We start from the raw sequence: 27653 nt of genomic DNA on the forward strand, positions 1-27653 counted from the left end.
AATAAATTAATGGAAATTATGGGTTCTTTTTTATTATTGGGTGGAATTCAAGGCTGCGCTCTTCCAATAGTTCTGCTTGCCAGATGGAACAATTCTTCCCTCTCCCTCGCATGCTGTCCTGGGGTGGGGGGGTTCCCTAACCCCCCTGAGGTAATTTTTTGGGGGGGCTCAGGGGGGAGGGCTTCCACTTATGGGCCTCATTAGGTGAATCCCACCCATTACTATAAAATGGTGATGATGATGATTTGCACTTATTAGTCAATTTTGTATGAGAAGCAACATACAAAAAACCAGCACCTACAGAGTAAACGCTAAAACACATTCATATTGATATGAAAAGGGAGGCCTAAAACATCCTCCTCACTGAAGGAGGCCACAGATAATTTAACAGCGTGGTGGAAAAGAAGTGTAGTTTTTTGTGTTTTGTTTTGTTTTGCCTGGCATCTAAAATAGATAGTGGAAACTTATCTTCATGTAAACTGCTTTTGATAAGGTGTTTTGTTTTGTTTGCAATCAAGCAATGTATAAATTTTATTAGATATGAAGTAGCTTTGAGGCTTTTGTTGTTTATAGCTGCTAACAAATAATTTACAGCGGAGCCACACCATACAGTTAAAGCACTTGATGTCTCCTTGCAGAGCTATAATTTCCAGCACCTAAAAAATAATAATCTACAATTCCCAGGATTCTTTGGAGGGACTCATGCACCTGAAATGTGCATTTGGCATGCCTGGCATTACCACCCATTGTTCTTTTCTCCCTCCGCTTTCCTTTCCTTTTGCAGGGAAGTGTAGTCCTGGGTTAAACCACAGAGCCTAGGACTTGCCGATCAGAAGGTCAGCGGTTTGAATCCCCACGACGGGGTGAGCTCCCTTTGCTCGGTCCCTGCTCCTGCCAACCTAGCAGTTCAAAAGCACGTCAAAGTGCAAGTAGATAAATAGGTACCATTCCGGCGGGAAGTTAAACGGCGTTTCCGTGCGCTGCTCTGGTTCGCCAGAAGTGGCTTAGTCATGCTGGTCACATGACCCAGAAGCTCCCTTGGCCAATAAAATGAGATGATCGCCACAACCCCAGAGTTGGTCACGACCGGACCTAATGGTCAGGGGTCCCTTTACCTTTACCTACAGTCCTGGACTACATTTTGGAGTCCCTTGTTCTGCCATCCTCCTCTTGACTATTCCAGCCTTGATCTCGCTCTCCAGAAAGCACTGTGCCAAAGGTGATGGCATTTGTAAGACCTTTCCTTTACAGCCAGCTATTATGCAAGGCAACATAGATGAACTTTCCCCTTTGTTTCGCTTTCTTCCTTGCAGGGGAGGCAAAGCAAAAAGCAAGGCGCATACTTAGGAGGAAGATCCCTCAGGGAACTGACATCCTCGTCTTCTTTTTAAAGTTATATTGCTTCTTGTTTGGGTGGATGGCTTAAAATGATCAGCCCAAAGCCTTTGGGCAGTCTGCGTTTGGAAAACATGAAATTATATTTGCACAGTATTAGTACTATTAATGAGGTTGCAGTGTTTAATTTATTAAGGGGTATATTAAATTAATTTTAAAAGAATTTATAGATAAATGAGGCGTACCTGATTAATTAGGCTAGACATTAGGCCAGGGTTGGGCAACTAGTGGCCGTAGGGGTGACAGAAAGAGAGGGAGGGGAAAAAGGCTGGGAAAGAAGTGGCTGAAGGAGAGAAAAAGAGAAAGGAATGGCAGAAAGAGTGCTTTTCATTTAAGAAACAGACACAATAAAAATGAAAAGTAAAATTGAAAAAAGAGTGCTTTTCATTTAAGAAACAAACACAGTAAAACTGAAAACCAGCTCAGCCTCCTTTGTGAGGCTGTCTTTGACCTTTCTCTCTTCTTTCCATTTCAGTTACGCAGAAGTATGTTTCAACAACCCAAATGTGGTCGGACTGTGTCCTGGTAAAAGTTTGCCTTTTTTTGCAGAAGAAGGGCAGAGGCAAAGAAAGAAAACACACCTCAGAATTTAGTATTTTTTACGTGCTAAGTTTTAGACGGCTTGTATTAAACACAACCTTTTTCATTACAGTAATAATAATAATAATAATAATAATAATAATAATAATAATTTATTATTTATACCCCGCCCATCTGGCTGGGCTTCCCCAGCCACTCTGGGCGGCTTCCAACAATTATTAAAAATACATCAAAATGTCACACATTAAAAACTGCCCTGAACAGGGCTGCCTTCAGATGTCTTTTAAAGATAGGATAGCTACTTATTTCCTTTACATCTGAAGGGAGGGTGTTCCACAGGGCAGGCGCCACTACCTAGAAGGCCCTCTGTCTGGTTCCCTGCAGCCTCACTTCTCGCAATGAGGGAATCGCCAGAAGGCCCTTGGCGCTGGATCTCAGTGTCCGGGCTGAACGATGGGGGTGGAGACGCTCCTTCAGGTATACAGTACTCTGTAGGGCTTCTTGCAACTCTGTGCCTCTCAGGGGGTGAGAAACATTTTTGTGGGGGTTGTGGGTTGCATTGCCTTCAGTCTTTTTTGGGGGGGGGTCATCTGTTGGGTGGGTGTGCACATTCTGCTGCAATAAAATGAAAGTGTGTCTCCATGAATTCATGGAGGGCGAAAAAACTGCTTGTTACACCGTGTCCTATAGGTGTGAGTCTTCCCTCCCCCAGATTGATATTCCTTTTGTGAACCAAATCTACACTGCTATCTCCAACTGGCAACAAATCTAAACCAGACCAGCTGCGCTTCAGAAGCAACAAGATAAAAAACCGAAGTCTTAACGGCACAATATTTCCCCGACGAAGAACCCTGTGAGGTCAGAAGGCTTGCGAAACTTTTAAAGACAAATGCTCCTTTGCGGCAGCGCTCCCTCCCATTATTCCCTCCCACCATGGGCTGGTTTGTTTCCCGCCTTCTCTTCCCACCCCTTTTGTTCCCCCGCCAGCCAATCCAAAGCTCCCGTGGGGTTCAAGCGTCTCTGCTCACTCCTCCTGATTGGCTCCCCGCCCCATGGCCCGTCCTCATACGATGGAGAAAGCCAATCCAGGTGGTGGCGCTGCTATGGTCCATTTTTACCAAGGGAACCGCCGCCCTCTTTCGCGGTGCACTCTGGGGGTTGTAGTCCGCCAGCCGGCAAACCTGCGCTGGGTTCCTTGGGGCTCTGACAGCGGGAGGACTACAAAGCCCTGAATGCACCCCGGCGCAATAGGAATCTCTTTAAGTAATGCTGCCTGCAACTCTGGGTCAGTGGCGCAGAGAAGCCTGGAGAAACAGGATCAGGTGAGAGAGCCGGCGGGGAGGGGTAGAAATCTTCCTTTCCTTCGTATTCCCTTATAATGCTATATTATAAAATCAACAGGAAGCCTAAAAAAATAGCAGTTCTTTAAGGTGCCACAAGACTCCTTTGTTGATTTACCTGCAATAGACATAGCACGGCTAGTCCACTGGAAACTGCATTTATTACCCACCCGAGGTCTGCGTGTGTATTACCCAGTCTAGACGCGGGGGAAAACCTCATCAAAGAGCGGGGAAAGAAGGCAAAAAGGGTTCCTTTAACAGGAATGGGCGGGGTGGACTCCCGGATTCTCTGCAAACGTGTGTGTGGTTGGGACATTGTTGACAATGCAAGTCACTAGTCCTCAAGGGGTTTTGCTATCTTACCTTCCAACACATACCTGAAATAGCGTGGTGGCAAATTCGCAAGTCTTTTCGTGATAGTTAAAACCATGGCCCCTTCTAAGACAATGCAAGAATAATAATAATAATGGATGCATTTCAATGATCAATGCAAATCTCCAGGTTTTGCCTTTCATAGGAATTTACAGTTTTTCTGTGCACATACTTGGGAAATGATTTGGAGGGCTCCAGTATCTTCTTTCAGGGTGATTTAAGTTGTGCTTTTCATGAAGTTCCATTGTATGTAACAGAACGTGTATGCCCTTCTCTTGAAACAGAAGGATCTCATGTTCTCCGTGTTCCTAAACACTTTACTTTCACCCCCGGGCACACTCTCCTGCTTGGCTCCTTGGTATGGTCCAGAGCTTAGGGCGAGGAAACAAGCTGAAAGGTGACTCAAGCATAATGTGGAGGAAAACTCCGGTGGAATGCAATCAAACACTCATCACTGAGCCTACCTAGTGGCAGTGAAGGTGGCAAAAAAGTCATACTTTGCTGCCTCCGTTGCATCCTCATTGTGCCATCCAACAGAGCTTTTTCCAGGTGTGGAGGCTTTTACAACCTGGCCTGAAGGAAGTGGCAAAACTGATCATAGCTCGCTGTGGCTTCTTTGCAAAGAATTTTGAGGATAAAATTGCTTGCATCCCCCAGGATTTTGACTCTGCTGTTACACAGCAGATGAATCTTAAAGGGTGACCAGAGCACTGTCTCGTCCTGTTGTGTTGGATGAGTTTCAGTTAGTAAACTCAAGGATGTCGAAGATGTGCTTGGATCAGTCAGATGAGGTGATTAATGCCTCCTTGTGAGATGGGTGGTCCCTGCCTGCTTAAGTACATGGCGATGAAGCCACTCCTTTCCGGAAACCCTCTCTGGATAAAGAAAATCTAAGTAACTACAAGCAAGTTGCCAATCTCCCCTTATTGAGCAAGGTTTTGAGTGGGTTGTCGTGGACCAGATCCAGGGGCTCTTCAAGGAAACAAATTTTCTAGATCCATTTCAGTCGGGGTTCAGGCCAGGGCTTTAGAGGTGTCACGGGCGATCGAAGTCCTAGCAAGGGAATGTCAGGACCGGGGGCAAGATGGTGGGGTGGGAGCAGGAATGGGGGTCCAGAAGCCAGGAGTCAGGAAGCCAAGGGTCCGAGGGTCAGGAAGCAAGGAGTCACAAAGTCAGGGGTCCGAGGGTCAAGAAGCAGGGAGTGAAGAGAGCCAGTATGGTGTAGTGGTTAAGAGTGGTAGACTCGTAATCTGGTGAACCGGGTTCGTGTCTCCACTCCTCCACATGCAGCTGCTGGGTGACCATGGGCTAGTCACACTTCTTTCAAGTCTCTCAGCCCCACTCACCTCAGTGTTTGTTGTGGGGGAGGAAGGGAAAGGAGATTGTGAGCCGCTTTGAGACTCCTTCGGGTAGTGATAAAGCGAGATTTCAAATCCAAACTCTTCTTTTTCTTCTTCAAGAAGCCGAGGTTCAAGGATCAGGAAGCAAGAAGCCAAACGCAGCGAGGCACGAAGCGTGTTGCTGTGGCAAAGAGCCGATCTTATATCCCTTCCTGGCTCTTGCCACCAGATGCTGTGAGTTACCAATCGGACTCACCTGTGGGGCCGCGCCTTGCCTCTCCAGAACAAACTTAGGAAGGCCCCAGTCCTGCAAAGTCCTATTGGTCACAGGGCCTGGCTCCTGCATGCACACCTGACAAGAGGAGGGTGGCACCACTTTGCGGTGGTTCCAGTCCTACTTGGATGGTCGTTTCCAGAGGGTGATTTTGGGGGATGCTCTTCAGTCCTGTGGAGCCATCAATGTGGGGTTCCTCAGGGTTCAGTTTTATCCCCTTATGCTGTTTAACATCTGCAAGAAACCGCTGAGCGGAGTTATCCAGAGTTTTGGACTATGTTGTCAGCAATATGCTAATGGCTCTGCTTCTTGTATGCATCTGCAGTTGTAGCAGTGGGTGTGCTAGACTGTTGTCATATCTCGGTAATGGGATGGATGAGGTTATCTCTGAAGGAGCAAGCGCATAGCTTGGGCATACTTCTGGATCCTTTGCTGTCACTTGAGGATCAGGTGGTCTCAGTGGCACACAGTGGCTATCCTCAGCTTTGGCTGGTGGCCCATCTGTGCCCCTATCTGGACAGGGGTAGCCTAACTTCTGCCATCTATGCTCTGGATATCCTCTAGGTTAGATTACTGTGATGTGTTACATATAGGGCTGCCTCTGAAGAGAGTTCAGCTGGTGCAGAATTTGGCAGCCAGGTTGCTAATTGAAGCAAGAAAGTTTGAACATATTACTTTCATTCTGGCCCAACCGCCTTGGCTGCTAATTAGTTTCTGGGCCGAATTCAAAGCGCTCGTTTTGATCAATAAAGCCTTAAGCTGTTCAGAATCACTATACCTCAAGGACTGCCTTTCCCCATTCAAACCAACCTAGACTCTGCAGTAATCATGTGAGACCCTTCATCGAGTGCCTCCTCCATGAGAGGTACAGAGGGTGGCAACATGAGAACAGGGCCTTTTCTGCAGTGGCTCCCCTTTTGTGGACTGCTCTCCCCAGGGAGTCTTGCCTGGCTCCTTCATTACATATATTTAGGTGCCAGACGAAAACATTCCTCTGTAACCAGGCCTTTGGCTGATTAATATTCTATGCCCTTTTAAATATGTTTGTGGGGGAGATTATTGGTTTGTTTTGGGGTTTTTTATTACATGTATTTTGTGTTCTCATTTTGTATTTTTATGTTGTGAACCGACCTGTGATCTTCGGTTGAAAGGTGGTATACAGATTTAATAAATAATAATATCAACAATAACTTAGGAGCATGCAGGGGCTAAAAAGTTCGCTTATCAAGCTGGTTGGATGGACACTGGAAATGGAGATTCTGATGCAAAAATCGTATCGGGTCTTTGACGCCCCCCGTGACCTGAACCACCACACTGCTGTGTATCTGTAAAATTAAAATTTGTTGCTCTATCCATGTTTTGCCCCTGGCTCAACCCAGTACTCTCATGTGACTTCCCAGAAAGTTTCCCATCAGAGAGGGTAGCCCTGAGGCCAAAAGTGACTCCCTACCCCTGTATTAGAGCAAATGGATGGGGGAAGAAGACTCCTTTAGGAGGGAGCAGATTGGAGCCAGGACCTCCTGGGTTGGGTTCTTGCTTAGAACTCCAAAAAAAAGTTCAGCCCACGTTGTGCAATTGCCTTGGGTGTAGGCTGCCTTCTGTTGCTCTAGAGACTTATGCCAGCTTCCTTGTGTGTAGACATATCACAATGTGTGTGGGTGCCTTGCCTTATGTAATTCCATGGCCATGCGCTTCTCTTTTCCAGATAGAAGAATGAGCCAGAATGGAGTGGAGGCGGCGGCAGCGGCCACGGACAGGGACCAGTTTGTGGGGTTCTTCCCCCAAGTTGTGAAGGATCTGACGGAAGATGACCTCCACAACGCAGAGGTGTCTGATGCTGTCGCCAGGCTGAAGCAGGTGACGGCGTGAGCTTGATTGAAAAGGCTTTTAATGGAAACTTGAAGCTGGTGGTTGCCAACATGGTGCTCGTGGGCACAGCGGCCTTCTTCAGGTCTTCCTCTGCTTGTCCACAAAGCCTCTGAGCCCCCAACTCTCTGCCCCCTTGGTCATGAGATATAGAGGGTCATCACCTTTCTTCCTTGAGAAAAACAGATGAAGAAGGAAGTTGGGAGAGTGATGTTCTTTCCCACTTGCTCTTTGGGCTCTATGGGCTTTTTGTTCAACTTCATCCAACTTCGTCATCCATTAGAAAAAGTAAAGTGTGTGTGTGTGTGTGTGTGTGTGTGTGTGTGTGTGTTGTGTATGTTCTTTCTGGGAGAGGGACCAGAAGGGGCCATCTAGGGCAGACACCCAAAAACCCAAATATATCTTTATGTGATCCCTGACTGGTTGGGACATGATGATCTAAGACAGGCATTCAGGCCTATAAAGGCCTTGCCTTAAGCTGTGGTGCTGTATATTTGGGGCAGTTTCATCTCCCTAAGGCATGCGCCTCATCTAAAGGGCAAATCGTGCTGTTCTTCTGTCTCATTTATTACAATCATTTTCTTCCTTGTTCCATTTGTTTACATTTGCCTCCCAGGCACATCCAGGCTTCAGCAAGGTAGTGACTTCATGGCGCTTGGGGCCTATTCTGTCTTTCTGCCTCAGAGTGGTTTCACTTTTCCCAGGGAACTCTGGGAGTTGTAACTCTGTTAGGGGATTAAGGGTCTGCTCTCAGCACCCTTAACAGACTACATCTCCCAGAGTTCTTTGGGGGAAGCCGTGGCTGTTTAAAGTGGTATCATTGTGCTTTAAATGCGTGGGGGAAAGCAAGTAAGGGAGGATGTGCCGGCTGCGTATAAAATGGTGCAAAGTGTGGGAAAAGTGGACAAAGAAAATATTTTCTCGTCGCAGAAGTCAGGAGCCATTCAGTGAAGCCAAATGTTGGAAGATTCAGGACAGACAAAAAGGAGGACTTCTTCACAAGGCTTTTGATTAAGCTATGGAATTCGCTTCTATGATGCGTTAGTGATGGCTGTTAAATGGGATTAGGCAAATTTATGTTTTTGTAAAATCTCAATAAATATCTTTAAAAAAAAAAAATGGGATTAGGCAAATAAGCCTGTCAGTGATTGTGAGCCATTACGTCTATATATTATTTCCAGCATTGGAACTGTGGGCCTCTGAATGTCTGTTGAAATCATAAGTAGGGAGTTTTGTTGCTGTTAGCAATTGTGTGTGCAATGTATGTGTGCAATGGATATTGTTTCACAACCTAATAGCAAATACGCTTACAGCAGTATTTCCCAAACGTGGGTCTCCAGCTGCTTTCGGACTACAATTCCCATCATCCCTGACCACTGGTCTTGCTAGCTAGGGATAATGGGCAGCCCAAAAACAGCTGAAGAAACACTGCTTTACAGGATGGGAGGACTACAACTTCTGGTCATTGGCCGTTCTGGCTGGGACTGATGGGAGCTCGAGTCAACATCTGGAGGGCCACAGGTATTCCCCATCCCTGCTTTTAGGTAAAGGTAAAGGGACCCCTGACAGTTGGGTCCAGTCGTGCACGACTCTGGGGTTGCAGCACTCATCTCGCTTTATTGGCCGAGGGAGCCGGCGTACAGCTTCCGGGTCATGTGGCCAGCATGACTAAGCCGCTTCTGGAGAACCAGAGCAGTGCACAGAAACGCCGTTTACCTTCCCGCTGGAGTGGTACCTATTTATCTACTTTCACTTTGACGTACTTTCGAACTGCTAGGTTGGCAGGAGCAGGGACTGAGCAACAGGAGCTCACCCCGTCGCGGGGATTTGAACCGCCGACCTTTTGATCGGCAAGTCCTAGGCTCTGTGGTTTAACCCACAGCGCCACCCGCTTTACACCTCACTTAATATGTGATCCCTGACTGGTTGGGACATGACTGGTCTAAGATGGAGGCAAGAACCGGTGTCCCTCCAGATGTTACTGAACTACCACGTCTGCCATCTCTGACCATTGGCCATGCCTGCTAATGGGGCTGATGGGAGCTGCAGGGCCACAGGTTCCTCCATCTCTATTCTGGAGCCTGCTTTCAGTAGCAAAAAGCTTCCTCTATCCTGGAGTCTGTAACTATGGGGGTGAGGGCAACTGTCATTCCTCCCTGTTCCCTTGCAGATCGTGGAATACAATGCCGTCGGGGGAAAATATAACCGGGGCCTGACGGTGGTGGCTGCTTTCCGGGAGCTGGCTGCGCCAGAGCAGCAGGATCCGAAGAGCTTCCAACGTGCTCTAGCTGTCGGATGGTGCATTGAACTGGTGGGTGTTTTGAACACATTATCCCTGTTATCTGGTGATGTGGAAATAAAAGGGTGTTTCCCCAGGCTTGCCATATCTGGCCGGGTTTATGTCTAATCTCATTTTGTGTGGATGTGACACCCATGCTTGAGAAATACAATTTCTGCTTGTTCTGAGGTGAGCAGACCTACTAGTCACAATGGCAGGGCTCTACTTCCTGATCTTGGAGGAAGCATGCTTTTGAAATGGCTGGGAATTGCAGGTTGGGATAACTGCCCTTGCACTCTGGTCCTGCCTTTGGGCTTCCCATAGCAATGTGATTGGCTGCAGTGACTACTGGACTACATCGCCGGCTGTAGCAGGGCTCGTTACCTTCTTTTGTGTCAAATTTTCACCAGACTTTAAAATGTTTACATAGAAATTCCAGATTTCAAATTGGTTACACATTTCTCTCTAAACTTTTGAGTTCCTGCCTTTCCCTCCATGCTATTCTTAGTCACTTCCCATTTCCATACTGCATTCTAATAAACATTTTGCCTAAACTATAATTTTTCTACCGCTGCTCATGTTTCAAATCCTGCTCGCAATTCCATCTGATTATGGTATATTTTCAGATATTCCAAAAAGAGCTTCTATTCTGTCATGTTGGCATCTTATTTTTGCTGTTAGCGCCACCAGTTCTGCATCGTCCATTAGCTTTAAAATCCATTCTTTCCTTGGTGTTTTCTCTTCTTTCCAGTTCTGTGCATACAAGATTCAAGCTGCTGTTGTTGCATACATAAATAAGTTAATCTGATTTTTGGGGGTCTCTAATCCTATTATCACTAAAGGAAAGGCCTCAGGATTTTGGGGAATTACCAGTTTAGACTTTTTTTACATTTTCATTTCGTTGTGTATCATTTTCCCCAAACCTTTGGCTTTTCATACATGCACCACATTTGAAAAAACGTTCCCTCATTGTTATCTGGCCTTTATCTTCCTATATATAGGAAGGCCTGCCATTTCTCAAGCTGCAAGACCGTGACAACAACCTTACCATTATCTTGCAGCTTGAGAAATGGCGGACTGACCGGCCCAAGTGAGCTGTTTAAAAAGCATAACGGGAGGCTCTGAAGTGCCTCCCTCCTCATTTAAACCTGCCTTTCACACAGCAATTTAGCAGAGTCTGTGTGAAGCGTCTTCCTTTGCTGAACATGCCTTTAAAGGGGGTGGGGCTCCAGGTGAGCTATGGGGGAGGCATGGGGTGATAGGTGAGGGATGGGCAGGTGTGGAGGATGGGCAAAGGGGTAGCTGGTATTGGCTAGGGGAGGGAGCGGGTGTGACAACCCCTAGTATTACAGTATGCAATAATAATATGGGGGTGGAATCTGGTTTGATTTCAGCTGCAGGCCTTTTTCCTGGTGGCAGATGACATCATGGACTATTCGGAGACCCGCCGGGGCCATCCCTGTTGGTACAAAAAGGTAGGGACGACGGTTTCTAGGGTTTGCCTGACCTCTGTGGCACGTGGGTTGGCCATTACAATGAAGGGAACAGCAACCTGTGGCCCTCTGGATGCTGTCAAGACTCCAACTCCCATCAGCCCCAGTGAGCGTGGCCATCAAGGATGATGGGATTTGCTGTTCATCAACATCTGGAGGGTTGTAGGCTCCCTGTCCTAGGGAGGATGTCCAGTTTCCAGGATCTAGCCTGAAATCTCTCATTGGCCCAGGCAGCTTGTGAGTTGGGTGGTTTATCTGGATCCTGGTCTTCTGATTCTGTTGAGTCTGTGTACCAGATGGTAGGTTCCTTGCCAACCTGGTCCACCAGATGTTATTGGATCCCAGCTCCTATCAGCTCCAGCCAGTGTGGCCAGTGGCAAGGGATGATAGCTGTAATCCAACAATGTCTGGAGGGCACTAGGTTGTGCAAGAGCAGCTCTGGGTGACAGATGATTGAATGTCCTGAGCGTTGGGGAATGGGGTCCACGTTGCCTGCTTTCATTTATATGTGCAGGGGCTTAAGCCCCTGGATGCGACACCTTCTCATCTAGGAGTCTTCTGGTTGCAGCCAATGTTGGTCCTACTCTCAGAGTAAGGTAAAGGGACCCCTGACCATTAGGTCCAGTCGTAACCGACTCTGGGGTTGCGGCGCTCATCTCGCTTTATTGGTTGAGGGAGCCGGTGTACAGCTTCCGGGTCATGTGGCCAGCATGACTAAGCCGCTTCTGGCGAACCAGAGCAGCGCACGGAAATGCCGTTTACCTTCCCGCCGGAGCGGTACCTATTTATCTACTTGCACTTTGACGTGCTTTCGAACTGCTAGGTTGGCAGGAGCAGGGACCGAGCAATGGGCGCTCACCCCGTGACGGGGATTTGAACCGCCGACCTTCTGATCGGCAAGTCCTAGGCTCTGTGGTTTAACCCACAGCGCCAACTGCGTCCCTCTCAGAGCACACCCATTTAAATTAATAAGTATGACTCTTCACTTCTTCAGTGTGTCTGCTCCACGTAGAACTTAGTTGGATCCCAACCCTTTCCCTTCATCTCATACTTGCCAGGATTTTGCAGATAGAAAACGAATAACACTTTTGTTTATTGCATCAAGCCCCACGTCTTCGCTATTGCCTATTGTTGTCCGTCTGCTGTGCTCATTCACTCTGTGCTGTTGATTATGATCAGCTTTTTAAATGCAAATATCAATGATGGAAGGAAATCACAGAGACACAACACAAAAGGGAAACTGGACTATGAGGGAAGGTGAGAAAAGCAAGCTTAATTACTTGGCTACAGAGGAATGTAGGACTCAGTGCTAGTCCTACTCTGAATAGACCCATTGAAATGAATGGTCATGGCCAGCTTATGTCCATTCATTTCAATGGGACTATACTGAATAAAACTTAGCTGGGTGCAGCCCAGAGATCTTGTAGTGAATGGGGAGGAGGGAATCTAGAGGAGCTAAAAGTTGCTAGCCTTTCGGCAAAACTGATGGAGAGGCCTTACGGCTCCCTCTCTTATAACCTGATAGAATATCCTCCACTGATTATTTTTTTAGATACCATTTTGGTGGAGAGATAACTAGCTACCACCGGCCGTTCAAAAACATATATTATTAGATCCAGTACAGTATGTTTGAATCGCCAGGCTGACCATCCCGTGCCACTTTAGTGCACATAAATGCACAATCAGGTGGGTGTGTACTGGCGTGTTGTTAAACTGTGGAACTCCCTGCCACAGGAAGGCCACCAACTTGGACGGCTGTAAAAGAGGATTGGGCAAATTCACAGCGGATAATGGCTGCCAGCGGTGATGGCTGCACTCTGCCTCAGAGGCAGTAATGCTTCTGAATATCAGCAGCCGGAAACCGCGGGAGGAAAGAGCGCTGTTGTGGCTGGATCCTGCATGAGAACATGATGCTAGGCTAGATGGCCATTGGCCTGATCCTGCAGGCTCTTCTTACATTTTTAGATGGGTTATAATCCATTCCCCTCTCAGGGTCAAAGCTTCTACAGACTCCTTAGTAATTAACGCCACAGTCCTATGCCAGTCTCCTCAGAAGTAAATTCCACTGAGTCCAATGGAGCTTACTCCCAGGTAAGCATCACAGGACTGCAGCCTCGACTATGAGCTGGAGTGTGTGCCTAGTCACTAATACATTGAACTGTTTTTCCTTCCTTTCTGTCCCCCAGGAAGGAATTGGCCTGGATGCCGTGAACGATGCTTTCTTGCTTGAGTCCCTCATCTACCGCTTGCTGAAGCGATACTGCCGGGGTCAGCCATACTACCTGAACTTGCTGGAGCTGTTTCTCCAGGTGGGTTTAGGCCCTGCCGTGACAGGCTATCGTCGTTTCAACACTGTCGTTTTTCAACACTGTCTATATGCTGGGGACTGGGCCGAAGCCTTTGCTCCTGATGGAAGGTCCTTCTGTTGCCATGGAAACTGCTTCCGCTTCATGGAGGGGAGGGGAGAATTTGCGGGCTTGAGTGTGGCAGAGGCCATTTTGACCTGCAGAGAATATACTCCCTGACCAAAAGGAAGACTGCACACACCCCCATTGCTTTTTCACGGCACCCCCTGTTCCCACATCCGCAGAAAGGTCTGAGGGGGCACTTGTTGCAGATTTAATCAGCAGGAAAATATTTTCTCTCTTTTATTTTAAACCCATCTTTGGGGATAGCATAAGCTTCTTCTTTTTTTTTTAATTCTACCCCACCACCCTTCCATTTTATCCCCACAACCTAACCCTGTTATGTTGCTTAGGCCTGACAGGCCCAAGGTCACCCTATGAGCTGCATGGCTGTTTGGGGATTTAAGCCCTGGTCCTAATCTCACCCTTTGACCATTATAGCAGCCTTAAGGCTAATGGAGAAAGCACCCTTGTGAGAGAAGCACACTGGAGGGTCTGGCTCTGGGGCCCATAACTCCTCCAAGAAGCCCTGAGTCCCCTCTTCTGCAGTTTACTTTTGCAAACCTTGCTCTGCTTTCAAAAAAGCAGCCCTTTCCCCCCAAACGTGGCAGCACATTCTTTCTCACTCTGCTTTCAAAGGTTAATCTTGAAGACTAGAATCTTTCCCCTTCACCAAGTTGGGAAATCTCGATCACATCCTCTACTACTGCCATTAGTTGAGAAGCCGTGTCTTTTGGGTAGGAAAATAACATCAGTGCCTTCTCTTTATTCCTTTAATTAACATATATCTAAGTTGCGCTTTGGTGAGGGAGGTCTGTGAAGAAGTAGCAGACGACCCTGATCGGGCCTGTTTTTTAAAAATGAGACACTTTGCAACATTTCTTCATAGGAATAGCAGGGAGCTGGTGGTTTATCAATCTTAATTTTCTGCTCTTATCCTGTTCCTGCTCTCCCCACCCCCCAGACATCATACCAGACTGAACTGGGGCAAGCCCTGGATCTTATCACTGCTCCCCCATCTAAGGTGGATCTGAACCGCTTCACAGAACAGAGGTGAGAAGCTATTGAGATGACAAGGAAATAGTATTGGACTCGGCCCAGAAAAAAAGTCGCGCAATGATGCTTATTGATAATTAAATCTACAAAAAGAACAAAGCGCTGCATCCATTGTTGGTCCTATTCAGAGTTGGCTCATTGCTATTAATGGACATGACCTAGCTTGGATATATTAATTTCTGTGGCTCTGTTCTGAGTGTATAACTTATTTGAACACAACCTGACCCTTTTTTATAATAAAGGGGAGCTGTGAGGTTTTGTTGTTGTCGCTGAGGGTTGGCAAAGGGGGTGCTGGGTAGACAGAATTGGTGTGCATAGCTGTCAACTTTTCCCTTCTCTTGTGAGGAATCCTATTCGGAATAAGGGAATTTCCCTTTAAAAAAAGGGAAACGTTGACAGCTATGTTGGTGAGCAATGCAAGCAGGAGTTGCAGCCTGTAGTGCGTTGCATATTTATAATTCAAAGCTGGAAGGCTTTCAAGTTGTGACCGGCTCTAACCTTGAACCGTGGATGCCCTTCTCTGGCAGGTACAAAACGATTGTCAAATACAAGACGGCCTTCTATTCATTCTACCTCCCAGTGGCAGCTGCAATGTACATGGTGAGTGAATGGACTTTTGCAATATCAATGTTGCTTGGCAGGGAGGGAGGGTGTCGCAAAGACAAGTTTTCCTGGGGCTGGAGAGCTGAAGGCCAAGCATGTTCAGGATTCTGCCCTTAGCTAGGAGTCCTAGGGTCCCTGGCTCCCAGGAATAGCAAGGTCAGGGGGCCGCCAACCTAGTCCCATCCATCAGTCAGAGAAGGACCAGCTGCAAATTGTGGATTGCTTCCTCCTCCCTGCTAGCAAGAACGTTTCCCCAGAAGCAACAGAAGCGGACACACTGATCCCAGCCCATGTGCCAGAGGGCAAAGGGCCCTTTGAGGCTGCATTCCCTCCCTGCCAGGAAGAGCAGCAAGGGGGAAGAACAGCCTGGCCCTAGAGCTATCGACCACTACCCAAACGAAAACACCTGCAAGGAAAGGTCAGCCTGCCCTGAACTGGATATAACTGCCCTCTTATAGCAATAATAATAATAATAATAATAATAATAATAATAATAATAATAATAATATTATTATTATTATTATTATTATTATTATTATTATTTATACCCCACCCATCTGACTGGGTCTCCCCAGCCACTCTGGGTGGCTTCCAACCAAATATCAAAAACAATACAGCGTCAGACATTAAAAACTTCCCTAAACAGGGCCGCCTTCAGGTGTCTTTTAAAAGTAAAGACATCTGCTGGGAGGGCGTTCCACAGGGCAGGTGCCACAACCGAGCAGGCCCTCTGCCTGGTTCCCTGTAACTTGGCTTCTCGCAGCGAGGGAACTGCTAGAAGGCCCTCAGTGCTGGATCTCAGTATCCGGGCTGGATGATGGGAGTGGAGACGCTCCTTTGTTCTGTTCTTGGAATAACTCCTTCCTCTACCTTTCCCCTCGACTTCCCTTTTCCCCTTGTGCGCTGTGTGCTTTAGTTTGTAACTCTGAGAGCTGGGCCCCACTCCCTCAGTCTCTCTCCCTCATTTTCATTTTTAATTGGTGTGAGCCGCTCAGGCAATTGTCTGCAAAAATGCAGTGAGAATAAATAAAAACAAGAAGGGTTTGCGGGGACCCAAGTTGTCGTTTGGTTCCCACTCCTAAAGGGGAGAATGTATGCATTTGGAATCTTTTATTTGAATCTTTGAGCAAGTCATTCTCTTGGGTAACTCTGTTTAACAATAGTGTGTATTCATTGAGCCACACAGCTGCACACAAAACAACATTATATATATATATATTAAAAAAACCAAATATGGTCATCAAATAACAAAGCAAATTTTTAAAAAAATCTAAGAAGCCTCCGGCCATCAAATAGATTATTTATTCATAGGTTGTTGGATCCCAAATGCTTGCAGAAGCAAAACTGTCTTTGCCAAAGTACTAAAATGGATAGAGAAAGGGCAGCCTTAATACAAGAACACTTTTTGTAAACTCACTGCAGACAATGGGAAGGCCCCTGTCCTGCACTGACCCCTCCAATAGAAGAAATGAGGAGCAAGGCCTTCAAAAGTAGCCTTGATGTGCCTGGATGTTTTTTACAGAAGGGAATACTAATGACTCTTGCCTCCCTGCCCCCAGAGAATTCTGGTAAATGTAGTTTTTGTGAGAGCTCAGGTAATGGCTTCCCAGGAGAAATGGCTCCCAAAGTAACTTTTAAATGTTTTGCCTGTCTTCTCTTCTCCAGGCTGGCATAGACAGTGAAGAGGAACATGCTCATGCGAGGACCATCCTATTACAGATGGGAGAGTTCTTCCAGATCCAGGTGTGTTTTTCTTCTCTTACTTATGGAGATCTCTGTCCACATCTACACCATCCTGTATACCTGAAGGAGCGTCTCCACCCCCATCATTCAGCCCAGACACTAAGGTCCAGTGCCAAGGGCCTTCTGGTGGTTCCCTCACCACAAGAAGTGAAGTTACAGGGAACCAGGTGGAGGGCCTTCTTGGTAGTGGCGCCCGCCCTGTGGAACGCCCTCCCACCAGATGTCAAAGAGAACAACAACTACCAGACTTTTAAAAGGCATCTGAAGGCAGACCTGTTTCGGAACGTTTTTAATGTTTAGTGCTGTATTGTGTTTTTAATACAGTGGTACCTCTGGATGCGAATGGGATCCATTCTAGAGCCCCGTTCGCATCCTGAAGCGAACGTAAGACGCAACTGCGGGTCACGTTTCACTGCATGCGTCTTACGTCATTTTGAGCGTCTGCACATGCGCGAGCGGCAAAACCTGGATGTAGCGCACTCCGTTACTTCCGGGTCGCCGCGGAGCGCAACCCGAAAATATTTAAGCTGAAGCGTATTCATCCCAAGGTATGACTGTATTCGGTTGGGAGCCGCCCAGAGCAGCCAGATGGGCGGAGTATAAATAATAAATTATTATTATTTATTTATTTAAAGCAGTGTTGTACCAGGAATAGTCATGGCTTCCCCCAAAGAACTCTGGGAACTGTAGTTTAAGAGTACTGCAAGTTGTTAAGAGACCCCTCAATTCCCTGTACAGAGCTACAATTCTCAGAGTGGTTTAATAGTCAATGCTTCTTTCACAGAACTCTGGGAACTGTAGTTCTCTGATCAGTTCCCAGGACTCATGTGGATATGGCCTTAATTTGCCAAATACTCAGAGCATGTAATATTTTGTTTCAACAAGGAGGTCAGGGATCAGAGGCGAAGCTGCGGTGGACCCTTTTTCTGTGCATACTTTTGTTCTTCTTCTCTTTCTCTCCCTCTCCATTCTTTCGATGGTTAGCTCCACGAGGACCAGCACCTTTCCTGTTATTTTAAATCAGGCAGGGAGCATGTTGTTGCTGGTTATCTGTCATGATTCAAGGCTGCATTTCTAACTAAACCCCAGGACATACTTTTGTGTAGACAAGGGTAGTAGTAGACAAGGTTACATCTCGCAGCTGGACTTGACTTCTAAGTTGACGTTTGTCAAGTTACTACCCTGAAGGAACATGGAACAGGTTTGAACCAGGAAACCCAAAATTGCACTACTTGTTAGATCAGGCTAGCTGATATTTTGCCTAAAACCCCTTTTTTCTCCCCCTTCCTTCCTCTTATTAAAAGTTGCATAAGTGGGGAAAGAATAGGAAGAAGGAAATTACTATGGTTTTTTCCCCCAGAAGAATGCAGTTTTAAAACTTCAGTCCTTAGGGTAACTGAAATGGTGTATGCTGCTTTTGCAAGCCAGGGTCAGAGAGAGTTACATACTGTATTTTTCCGTGTAGAAGACTAGGGTGTTTTTTTTACCAAAAAAGTAGGTTTAAAATTGGGGCTCGTCTTATACACGGGTAGTGCTGAGGGGTGTTTTCTTAATTTGGAGTCCCCAAAAATAGAGGGTGTCTTATACATGGGGCCTCTTATACACAGAAAAATACGGTGATAGCTTATCAAAGTAACTCAAAGTCATATCTTATCCTTGTATTTGGTTCCCACTGATTGGACCCCATTCATTCATTCATTGGCAGTAATACAGGTGAAACTCGAAAAATTAGAATATCGTGGAAAAGTTCATTTATTTCAGTAATTCAACTTAAAAGGTGAAACTAATATATGAGATAGACTCATGACATACAAAGCAAGATATGCTGCTTTTCGGGCAGACATCATAAAGCAGGTTACATAAGATTATTACAACAGTAAGCATCACTTAAAAAAAAATTCACAAGACAACTTGCTTATTTAGAAAAAGCTGTTAATGTTTCTTCTTCCCTCATTGCAAGATGGTCCTTTAGTTACAGATTAGAAACCAATCATTAACGTGTGTGGGATGATCCAGACAGGTATTAAGGCACCCAACATAGTTTCAAGCAGGCTTGGACCTGCCAGGGTACATAGGAACCGCACGTAAGCCTGCGCTGTATACGTTTTTTTAGAGAGTCGAGCTTGTAGACATGTCCAGACATTAGGAGACCCCCTGTTCCCATTACAAAGCTGTAATTCCCAGGGTTCCCTGGGGAGAGGGATCAGTGGTTAAGCCACTCTGAGAAACTGCAGCTCTGTGAAGGGAATAGAGGCCTCTTCCTAACAACTCACAGCACCTTGAACAAAAGACAGTTTCCCAGGATCCTTTGGGGGAAGCCATGAGTGTTTAAGGGACGCGGGTGGCGCTGTGAGTTAATCCACAGAGCCTAGGGCTTGCCGATAATAAATTCGGCGGTTCGAATCCCTGTGACGGGGTGAGCTCCCGTTGCTCAGCCCCTGCTCCTGCCAACCTAGCAGTTCAAAAGCACGTCAGAGTGCAAGTAGATAAATAGGTACTGCTCCGGCGGGAAGATAAACAGCGTTTCCGTGCGCTGCTCTGGTTCGCCAGAAGCGGCTTAGTCATGCTGGCCACATGACCCGGAAGCTGTACGCCGGCTCCCTCGGCTAATAAAGCGAGATGAGCGCCGCAACCCCAGAGTCGGCCACGACTGGACCTAATGGTCAGGGGTCCCTTTACCTTACTATGAGTGTTTAAAGTGGCATGATACTGCTTTAAATGTATCAAGTGGATGGAGCTTTCATTTCATGACCCTGTTTCCATATAAGTTACGGTCTCTGCTCAAATGTGGGGAACATCAGGCTTGAGGGGGACATACTTTAACCCTCCAGGCTTCTCTCTTTGGCCCTCAGGTCTCTTCCTCAGGCCGCACACCAACTCAGCCTTCCACCTTCCTCAAATATTTTTGCCTGGCAGAACCTCATTCCTCTTGCTTGCCTGGTGTGTGTGTGTAGAAAGTAGCCTACCGCACAAAGCCAAAGCTTACGTGCCCACTTTTGCCCCTGGCCCCAGCTACCACTGACTTGTGGCCCTCGGTCTGCGCAAGGTTTCCCATCTTTGCTCTACACGATCGATCTAGCAGCCTCTGCCTCTCCTCAGTCTCTCTGCTGCCAATTTTCTTTTCAAGGGTGGCTGGCTTTGGTCGTCATGGCAACCAGGAACCCATGTTATGGCAGCTTCCGGCTGGAACCTTGTTGAATGCCCATAATTGATATCTCTGCATTTTTTTTTGTCCTTCCACTGAGTAACCTGTTGCTGGAGATCAATGGCAGGGGAAGAGTATAAACATTATATGTCCAAGGCAGTATATGTTTGTGTGTGTGTGTATAAATGTATGTATATATTTATAATTTATTTTTTTTGTTGATATGGGAAGTAACAGAGTAGATTACAGCAAGGAAGCTAAATCACTCTTGTAGGTAACTGATAACTTCTTTGTAAAGACTATACAGTGTCCAGAACCTTACTTTCATAAACATATAACTGTGAAGAATATATTTACAATTTCATGCACAGGTTTCCTCCTATTAATGTTTAGGGATCTTCCTCTGTCTGTTTGACTTCAGACAGATCACACTGACACAACACTGTCCCCAGCAGAGCAGCCGTTCTCCTCACAGACAGAGAAGCAGAAAGCAGTTAAAAACGACAGTTACTGGAATAACAGTCACAACGGAATGGAATGCCTCTCTCGTGTGACTCAGCCAATCACACGAGGGCTACTGCCAAAGTGGGGGGGAAACCTCATGTTAAAAATACACAGTAACCCAACCTAAGTAAACATTCCCATTTCAGGAAATTAAACCATTATCCTTAACAGAGGTCCCCTGAATACGAGGAGAAGAGCTGGAGCTCAGTGGTAGAGCAGTTGCTTTGCATGTAGAAGGTCCCAGGTTCAATCCCAGGCACCTTCAGAGAGCTGCTACCAGCCAGTATAGGCAAAATGGAGCCAGATGGGCCAATGGCAGTTTCCTGTGTTCCCAAACTGCAGACAGCGAGGAGCTGGCTCTGCCACATGCTACCCCTCTCGCCAGCTAGGCTGGATCCAGCCTCCCTGCTCACAGGGGCCCTCAAGTCTAAGAGCCCCATGCAAGAGAGCAGCAGGGGCGATGGAGCGAGCTCTGTTACGCGCAACAGAATGCCGTGGAAAATCGTTTCAAAAGAAGGTACTGGAGCACCTCGAATTATTTGCCCATGTGCATGCAGAGAGATTAGCAGATCTTAGCTGAAAGACAGCATCTGGAGATCTGCACTGAGCGTTGCAAAGCCTCCTTAATTATTGCTATATGTTTTTAGAAGTACAGTGGTACCTCGGGTAACAGACGCTTCAGGTTACAGACGCCGCTAACCCAGAAATAGTACCTCAGGTTAAGAACTTTGCTTCAGGATGAGAACAGAAATCGTGTGGCGGCAGCGGGAGGCCCCATTAGCTAAAGTGGAACCTCAGGTTAAGAACAGTTTCAGGTTAAGAACAGACCTCCAGAATGAATTAAGTTCTTCACCTGAGGTACCACTGTATTACATAATCTTATAAAGGGTGGCGTGGTGGTGAGGGGGCATGGCGGTGAGGGCCATGAAGGGGCCCTGCACTTCAGAATCTGCCATAATAATAATAATAATAATAAAAATAATAATAATAATAATTTATTTGTACCCTGCCCATCTGGCTGGGTTTCCCCAGCCACTCTGGGTGGCTTCCACAGAGACCAAAAATACACTAAAATGTCACACATTAAAAACTTCCCTGAACAGGGCTGCCTGTCTTCTGAATGTCAGGTAGTTGTTTATCGCTTTGACATCTGATGGGAGGGCGTTCCACAGGGTGGGCGCCACTACCGAGAAGGCCCTCTGTCTGGTTCCCTGTAATCTCACTTCTCGCAATGAGGGAACCGCTAGAAGACCCTCGGAGCTGGACCTCAGTGTCCGGGCAGAACGATGGAGGTGGAGTCGCTCCTTCAGGTATACTGAGCTGAGGCCGTTAAGGGTTTTAAAGGTCAGCACCAACACTTTGAATTGTGCTCGGAAACGTACTGGGAGCCAATGTAGGTCTTTCAAGACCGTGTTATGTGCCACTATACTATTGGCGCCTTGGTCTTCTCTAGCAATTTCTCTGGGCCCAGCGGTGCAGGTAATGTCAAGCCACAGCACTAACACTCTCCCTGCCTGCAGGATGATTTCCTTGACTGCTTTGGTGACCCTGAAATGACCGGGAAGATCGGAACGGACATCCAGGATAACAAATGCAGCTGGTTGGTGGTGCAGTGCTTGAAAAGAGCCTCTGCAGAACAGAGACAACTTCTAGAGGTAAAGAGGCTTCACAGTTCCATGCCCTGCTAGCGTGGGAGGGAGGGGAGCCATAATCCCTCTTTGTCCCCCTGGGACCAGAAGCTGGTTGGTACCTGTGGATTTCTCCATCTCTGAAATCCAAGCAGCGATTCGAAAAAGAGCTTAGCTGCTTTTCATCAGGTGCCAAAATGGGTTTTAAAAAAATCCAGTTTACACCCTGATGCAAGTTACGGCAAAACACCAGCAAGTGTGCAGAAGTCAATTGAAACTGGAAAAGACAAATAACCTCTTTTTAGACAATTTCCTTTTTCATTCTTCAAAGCTACCTTTTGGGATGCGGGTGGCGCTGTGGGTTAAACCACAGAGCCTAGGGCTTTCATTTTTTTTTTTTAAATAATATTTATTAAAATTTTTCAAAAATACAAAAAATATCACTTTACTGGACTCCCCCCTTCCCCCACCCCTACCATATTCCCCTTTCATATTGTTGGCCAAACAAGTTCCCCATTCAAATTGAAACTTAATTTGTTTTACAGTAAAAAAAAGAAAAAAAAAAACCCAGTGTTCTTTCCCCAAGACCCACCCCATGTCATTCCACAATTTCCATTTTTTAATAAAAGAAGCACCCCAGATAATAGAAACAGAAAAGGTAGAGAATAAAAAAAAATATAATGAATAATAGACCAATTCAGCAAAAAATAACCAAGTTGGCAAGCCTTTGGAGTTTTAGTTCTCCCCCCCCTGTCCCCGGTTTAATTTCCCCCTGACCATCAACCCCTGGTGTCTGCCTGGAATTCTTAAGACCATAAATCACAACTTTTCCCCAACTCCTTGCTGGCTTTTTCTTTTTTAAAATTAAAAATAAATTTTTTTGAAAATCAAAATTATTATTATTATCATTATTTTTCAAAACTTTAACTTCAGTCTTTAATAAAACTGTAATAGAACTCCCTCCATTGTTCTTTCCAGGTTGTAGTCTGATTTCCCTTTGTTCCGCTGCTAAAACGTTGTAGTTCGAAAGTTTGGTAAGTCTGCAGGGATGGTTGTTATTCAGGGGCAAAACCTTACGTTCAGTCCCTTCCTTTCTTCAATAGAAAAATCTATTGTCTCCTTTAAAAAAACAAAAAAGAAAACACCCTGAAGACGAGATGTTATTTCCGTTTTGCAGCTTTCCCAGAAGATAACCAGTCCTGTAAAGTTCCATTGGTGTTTTTCCACTTTCCCAATCCTTGTAATGTCCCGAAACTCCTCAAGGGGGATTGTTGTATCTTTGTTTCCTCTAATCCAAAAGTCAATTTGTTATCCATATTCGCCATTTTGTATCCAAATTTTAACAAGTTGTAGCAAATTGTATCAAATTTAACCAGCCAAGTTCTCATAATAAAATCCACTCCGCTTTTCGACTTTGACAGCTATTTTGACAGCTGTCAAGATCTCCGACTCCTTTCACCAGGCTCTCTCTTCAGTTACCCCGGTTCCCAGGGGGGGGGGTTGCGTTTCCCTTCTCCAGTTCCTCCTCCAGCACAGTTCTTGTAGTTCCCCATCGTGAAATTTTGGATTTTTATCAGCAATGCAAGCCTTTTTGGGTCTTGGTTTCCCCGTCCTTGTTTTGGAAAGTTTACAATAGGGAGGGGGCTGACTTCCTTTTTGGATCCCCCCCGCTCGTATCCAATTCGAAAAAAAAAATTTTTTTTTTTTCCTCCTTTTGAACCCGATTTCCAAATTTACTCACGGGTTGTTGTTGAAAAGTCCGAATTTTCAATGGAAGAAGTCAGCGCTCTCCGCCGAATGGCATGCGGCTTCGCTCAGCAGGGGAAGCAGAGAACTCAAGGCACCACGCTTCTCCCCGGCACCCGATCCGTAGCCTTTAAAAAGGCTCCTTCACGAGTCGGGAGGGCGCTAACGGTGCAAGCCGAGTCTCCATGTCCACGGCCTCCGTGACCGTGGTTTCTAAGGGTCCCCGCATCGCCGGTGCGGTAGAACCCAGCCCCTGCCGAGCAGACTCCCTCCGGAGCTCGGAGGGAGTCCGCCATTCGGCGATGGCGCCAACCCGGAAGTGCCCACAGAGCCTAGGGCTTTCAGATCAGAAAGTTGGCGGTTCGAATCCCCGTGACGGGGTGAGCTCCCGTTGCTCAGTCCCTGCTCCTGCGAACCTAGCAGTTCGAAAGCACGTCAAAGTGCAAGTAGATAAATAGGTACCACTAAGGTGGGAAGGTGAACGGCGTTTCCGTGTGCTGCTCTGGTTCGCCAGAAGCGGCTTAGTCATGCTGGCCACATGACCCGGAAGCTGTACGCCGGCTCCCTCAGCCAGTAAAGCGAGATGAGCGCCGCAACCCCAGAGTCGGCCACGACTGGACCTACTGGTCAGGGGTCCCTTTACCTTTAATAAATAGATGCAGGTGGCGCTGTGGTCTAAACCACACAGCCTAGGGCTTGGATCAGAAGGTCGGCGATTCGAATCCCCGCAACTGGGTGAGGTTCCATTGCTCTTTCTCTGCTCCTGCCAACCTAGCAGTTCAAAAGCACATCAAAGCACAAGTAGATAAATAGATACTGCTCTGGCGGGAAGGTAAACGGTGTTTCCATGCACTGCTCTGGTTCGCCAGAAGTGGCTTAGTCATGCTGGCCACATGACCCGGAAGCTGTATGCCGGCTCCCTCGGCCAGTAAAGCGAGATGAGCGCCGCAACCCCAGAGTCGGCCACGACTGGACCTAATGGTCAGGGGTCCCTTTACCTTTTTAAGATACCTTTTGGGGAAAACACCCAAAGGCACAAGAACACTAAAAGAGAGTTGAAAGAAGTATTTTACCATGATAAAACAATGAGAAGAGTTAATTTTGTGTTTGCTGATGAAAGATGAATCATAATAAATTAGATCTATCTATTTGTATCTAGTCATCCAGCCATTGCAAAAGCCTGACAGTATCAAAGTAACTTGAACTGAAGTTTGTGTTAACTCGGACTCAAATAAACTGCAACATAAAGCAGACTTAAAATGCCAGATTTCCCTGGCAGGTGACAATATGCCAGGGGGGGAAAAAGACCTGTTCCTCTTTTAACAAATATTAAAATGAAATAAGTGACTAACAAAGGAACCTTATACAGTGTCTCAAAATGTACCTGGTGAATCAGATTCCTCGCCAAGTTACGACACCTGAACATCCACGCCATTAATTGAAGAACGAACAAAAACGGATGGAATAATCTGTTCGTTAAGGTGCTATAAAACTCTGTACCTGATTAGCGAGGCTGCACCTCCTGACATTTCTAAAGTGCGTTTCTCTTGAGCATTTTAAAGGGGAAGGTGGAATAATTATTAATAATCATATGGTATTGAACTAGCGAACGCAGAAACTGCTCTGTCCAAGCTCTCCTGGTCCAGGAACGGCGATAGCTATTGTACCGGCTGCAGCTGGTAGAAGGCATTTCTAGCCAACTAGCCTACCTGGTCCTCCAGTGACAAAGCTGGATTGCAGAAGCAGCCCAAAGATGGTGAACCTGCTCCTTCAAAGGGAACAGAACCCCATCCATGTAGAAAACTAGCCAATTTTGCCCACTCGCCCACAGTGCTTCCACCCTGCCAGGATTCAGGCTCAGCTTGTTTTCTCCATCCATCTCACCAACTGCACCCAAGGCACTGCTCTCAGAACTGCACGGCCTGACCTGATAATAATTTATTATTTATACCCCGCCCATCTGGCTGAGCGTCCCCAGCCACTCTGGGCAGCTTTCAACAAAATATTAAAATACAATAATGCATCAGACATTAAAAGCTTCCCTAAGCAGGGCTGCCTTCAGATGTCTTCTAAAAGCCTGGTAGTTGTTGTTCTCTTTGACATCTGGTGGGAGGGTGTTCCACAAGGCGGGTGCCACTGCCAAGAAGGCCCTCTGCCTGGTTCCCTGTAACTTGATTCAGATGCGATGGAGAAATAGAGCTGAGTGTCATCGGCACCTTGCCCCAGAAGTCCTAATGGCCACTCCCAACAGTTTCATACAGATATTAGATAGCGCCGGGGATAACGTAAACTCCAGGGGGCCGAAAAGCACTCTCCCGATGCTACTTTCTGAATTTGGTCCGGGAGGTAGGACTGGAACCCAGTTCCCATTCGCCAGAGCCGGTCCAGGAAGATGCCATGGTCGATGGTATCAAAAGCCAAAGAGGAGGTCAAGAAGCAGGAGCAAGGCCACACTCTCCCTTGCCCCACTCTTTGCAAGGTCATCCATCTGGACCGCCAAGGATGACTCAGTCCCATGGCCAGGCCTGAACCTGGATTAGAAGGGATCTAAATGATTGGTGTCACCCAAGAATGCTAGTAGCTGCCCCACCAGAATCCTCTCTACCCAAAACATTAGTCCACCCAAAACATTTCCCCCCAAAACATTAGTCATTGTGCATCTATGTGCATCTATGCATCTAAAAAGTAAAGGTAAAGGGACCCCTGACCATTAGGTCCAGTCGTGACCGACTCTGGGGTTGCGGTGCTCATCTCGCTTTATTGGCCGAGGGAGCCGGCGTACAGCTTCCAGGTCATGTGGCCAGCATGACTAAGCCGCTTCTGGCGAACCAGAGCAGCGCATGGAAACGCCGTTTACCTTCCCGCCGGAGCGGTACCTATTTATCTACTTGCACTTTGATGTGCTTTCAAACTGCTAGGTTGGCAGGAGCAGGGACCGAGCAACGGGAGCTCACCCCGTCGCGGGGATTCGAACCGCCGACCTTCTGATCGGCAAGTCCTAGGCTCTGTGGTTTAACCCACAGCACCACCCGCGTCCCTATCTATGCATCTACACGTATGCAATTATGTGTCCTCCCACCCACCTTTTTTGGTGATGCATTTTCTTCTAGTTTTGTCACTGGAGTAGAATGTGGGCCTCTTGTCCCACGTTTAAAGATCCCTGGGAACCATAGTTTGTGAAGGGTGCTGGGAACTGTAGCTCTGTGAGAGGAGTGAACTACACTTCCCAGCATCCTTTCAGGGGGAAGCCATGGTGTGTTTTCGCAGCCTCAATCTGCCCTCGCAGCACTCCTTTTTTAAATCAATAAATCTCTGCCCCTCTAGGAGAACTATGGACAAAAGGATCTGGACAAAGTTGCACATGTGAAACAGCTCTATGAGGAGCTGGGCCTGAAGAAAATCTACCAGGACTATGAGGAGAGCAGCTACCAGTGCTTATCGGGCCTTATTTCCCAGCATGCTGTACGTCTGCCGAGCCAGATCTTCCTTGGCCTGGCCCAGAAGATCTACAAGAGGCAGAAATGACAGACTCGGCTATCAAGAAGGAAACCAGCGTATAAATACTTGTCACATGTGTGTTTGTGTGGGAGGGTGGGTTTTCCCCATCTTTCCCGCCATTGATTAGTAGAACTGCTTTAAAACCTGTTTTTGAAACCTAGTTCAGTCATCTCGTTAACTCCCTGACACTGGGAGTGGTGGTTTGAAGGGGCCAAAAGGCTAAGGCACACTCAGTGGCGTAGCGTGGGGGGTGCAGGGGGGGCCGGCCGCACCGGGCGCAACATCTGGGGGGGGGGCGCGCTCACACTCGAGTGCTAAAATCCACGGGTTAGGGGGCGCAAATTACTTGCCTTGCCCCGGGTGCTGACAACCCACGCTACACCACTGGGCACACTCTCTCTATCCAAAGTGTTCTCACTGCTCTTTA

General features: G+C 46.9%; 2 protein-coding genes and 1 long non-coding RNA gene across 4 annotated transcripts in view; 1 reads left to right on the forward strand and 2 right to left on the reverse strand.

Annotated features, from left to right (window-relative positions):
- LOC310751820 (uncharacterized protein) overlaps positions 1-2043 on the reverse strand; it is a 15571-nt gene extending 13528 nt beyond the window's left edge. The window contains exon 1 of the mRNA XM_083591534.1: positions 1122-2043. The gene's annotated coding sequence lies outside the window, so the exon portion shown is untranslated. The remainder of the gene's footprint in view (positions 1-1121) is intronic.
- Positions 1-27477, forward strand: part of FDPS (farnesyl diphosphate synthase) — a 27652-nt gene extending 175 nt beyond the window's left edge. Inside the window, exons 1-10 of one of the 2 annotated variants that reach the window (XM_083591421.1) lie at positions 3101-3257; positions 6967-7118; positions 9298-9438; positions 10800-10880; positions 13085-13207; positions 14268-14356; positions 14887-14959; positions 16628-16705; positions 21875-22009; positions 27053-27476. In XM_083591421.1, coding sequence (XP_083447547.1) covers positions 6975-7118; positions 9298-9438; positions 10800-10880; positions 13085-13207; positions 14268-14356; positions 14887-14959; positions 16628-16705; positions 21875-22009; positions 27053-27253 — 1065 coding nt within the window. In that variant the 5' untranslated portion in view covers positions 3101-3257; positions 6967-6974 and the 3' untranslated portion in view covers positions 27254-27476. Of the gene's footprint in view, positions 1-3100; positions 3258-6966; positions 7119-9297; positions 9439-10799; positions 10881-13084; positions 13208-14267; positions 14357-14886; positions 14960-16627; positions 16706-21874; positions 22010-27052 lie in introns of those variants that run through there. The other variant, XM_083591420.1, reaches the window with a different exon arrangement.
- On the reverse strand, positions 18440-20871 carry LOC310752013. Its single transcript, XR_014542788.1, has 2 exons — positions 19692-20871; positions 18440-18764 (listed from the first exon to the last, which is right to left on the reverse strand). It is a non-coding gene; the product is annotated as an uncharacterized lncRNA (long non-coding RNA).
- Positions 27478-27653: the final 176 nt, after the last annotated feature.

The sequence above is a fragment of the Podarcis filfolensis genome (genome assembly GCF_964270895.1).
Source record: "Podarcis filfolensis genome assembly, chromosome: 16".
NCBI lineage: Eukaryota > Metazoa > Chordata > Lepidosauria > Squamata > Lacertidae > Podarcis > Podarcis filfolensis.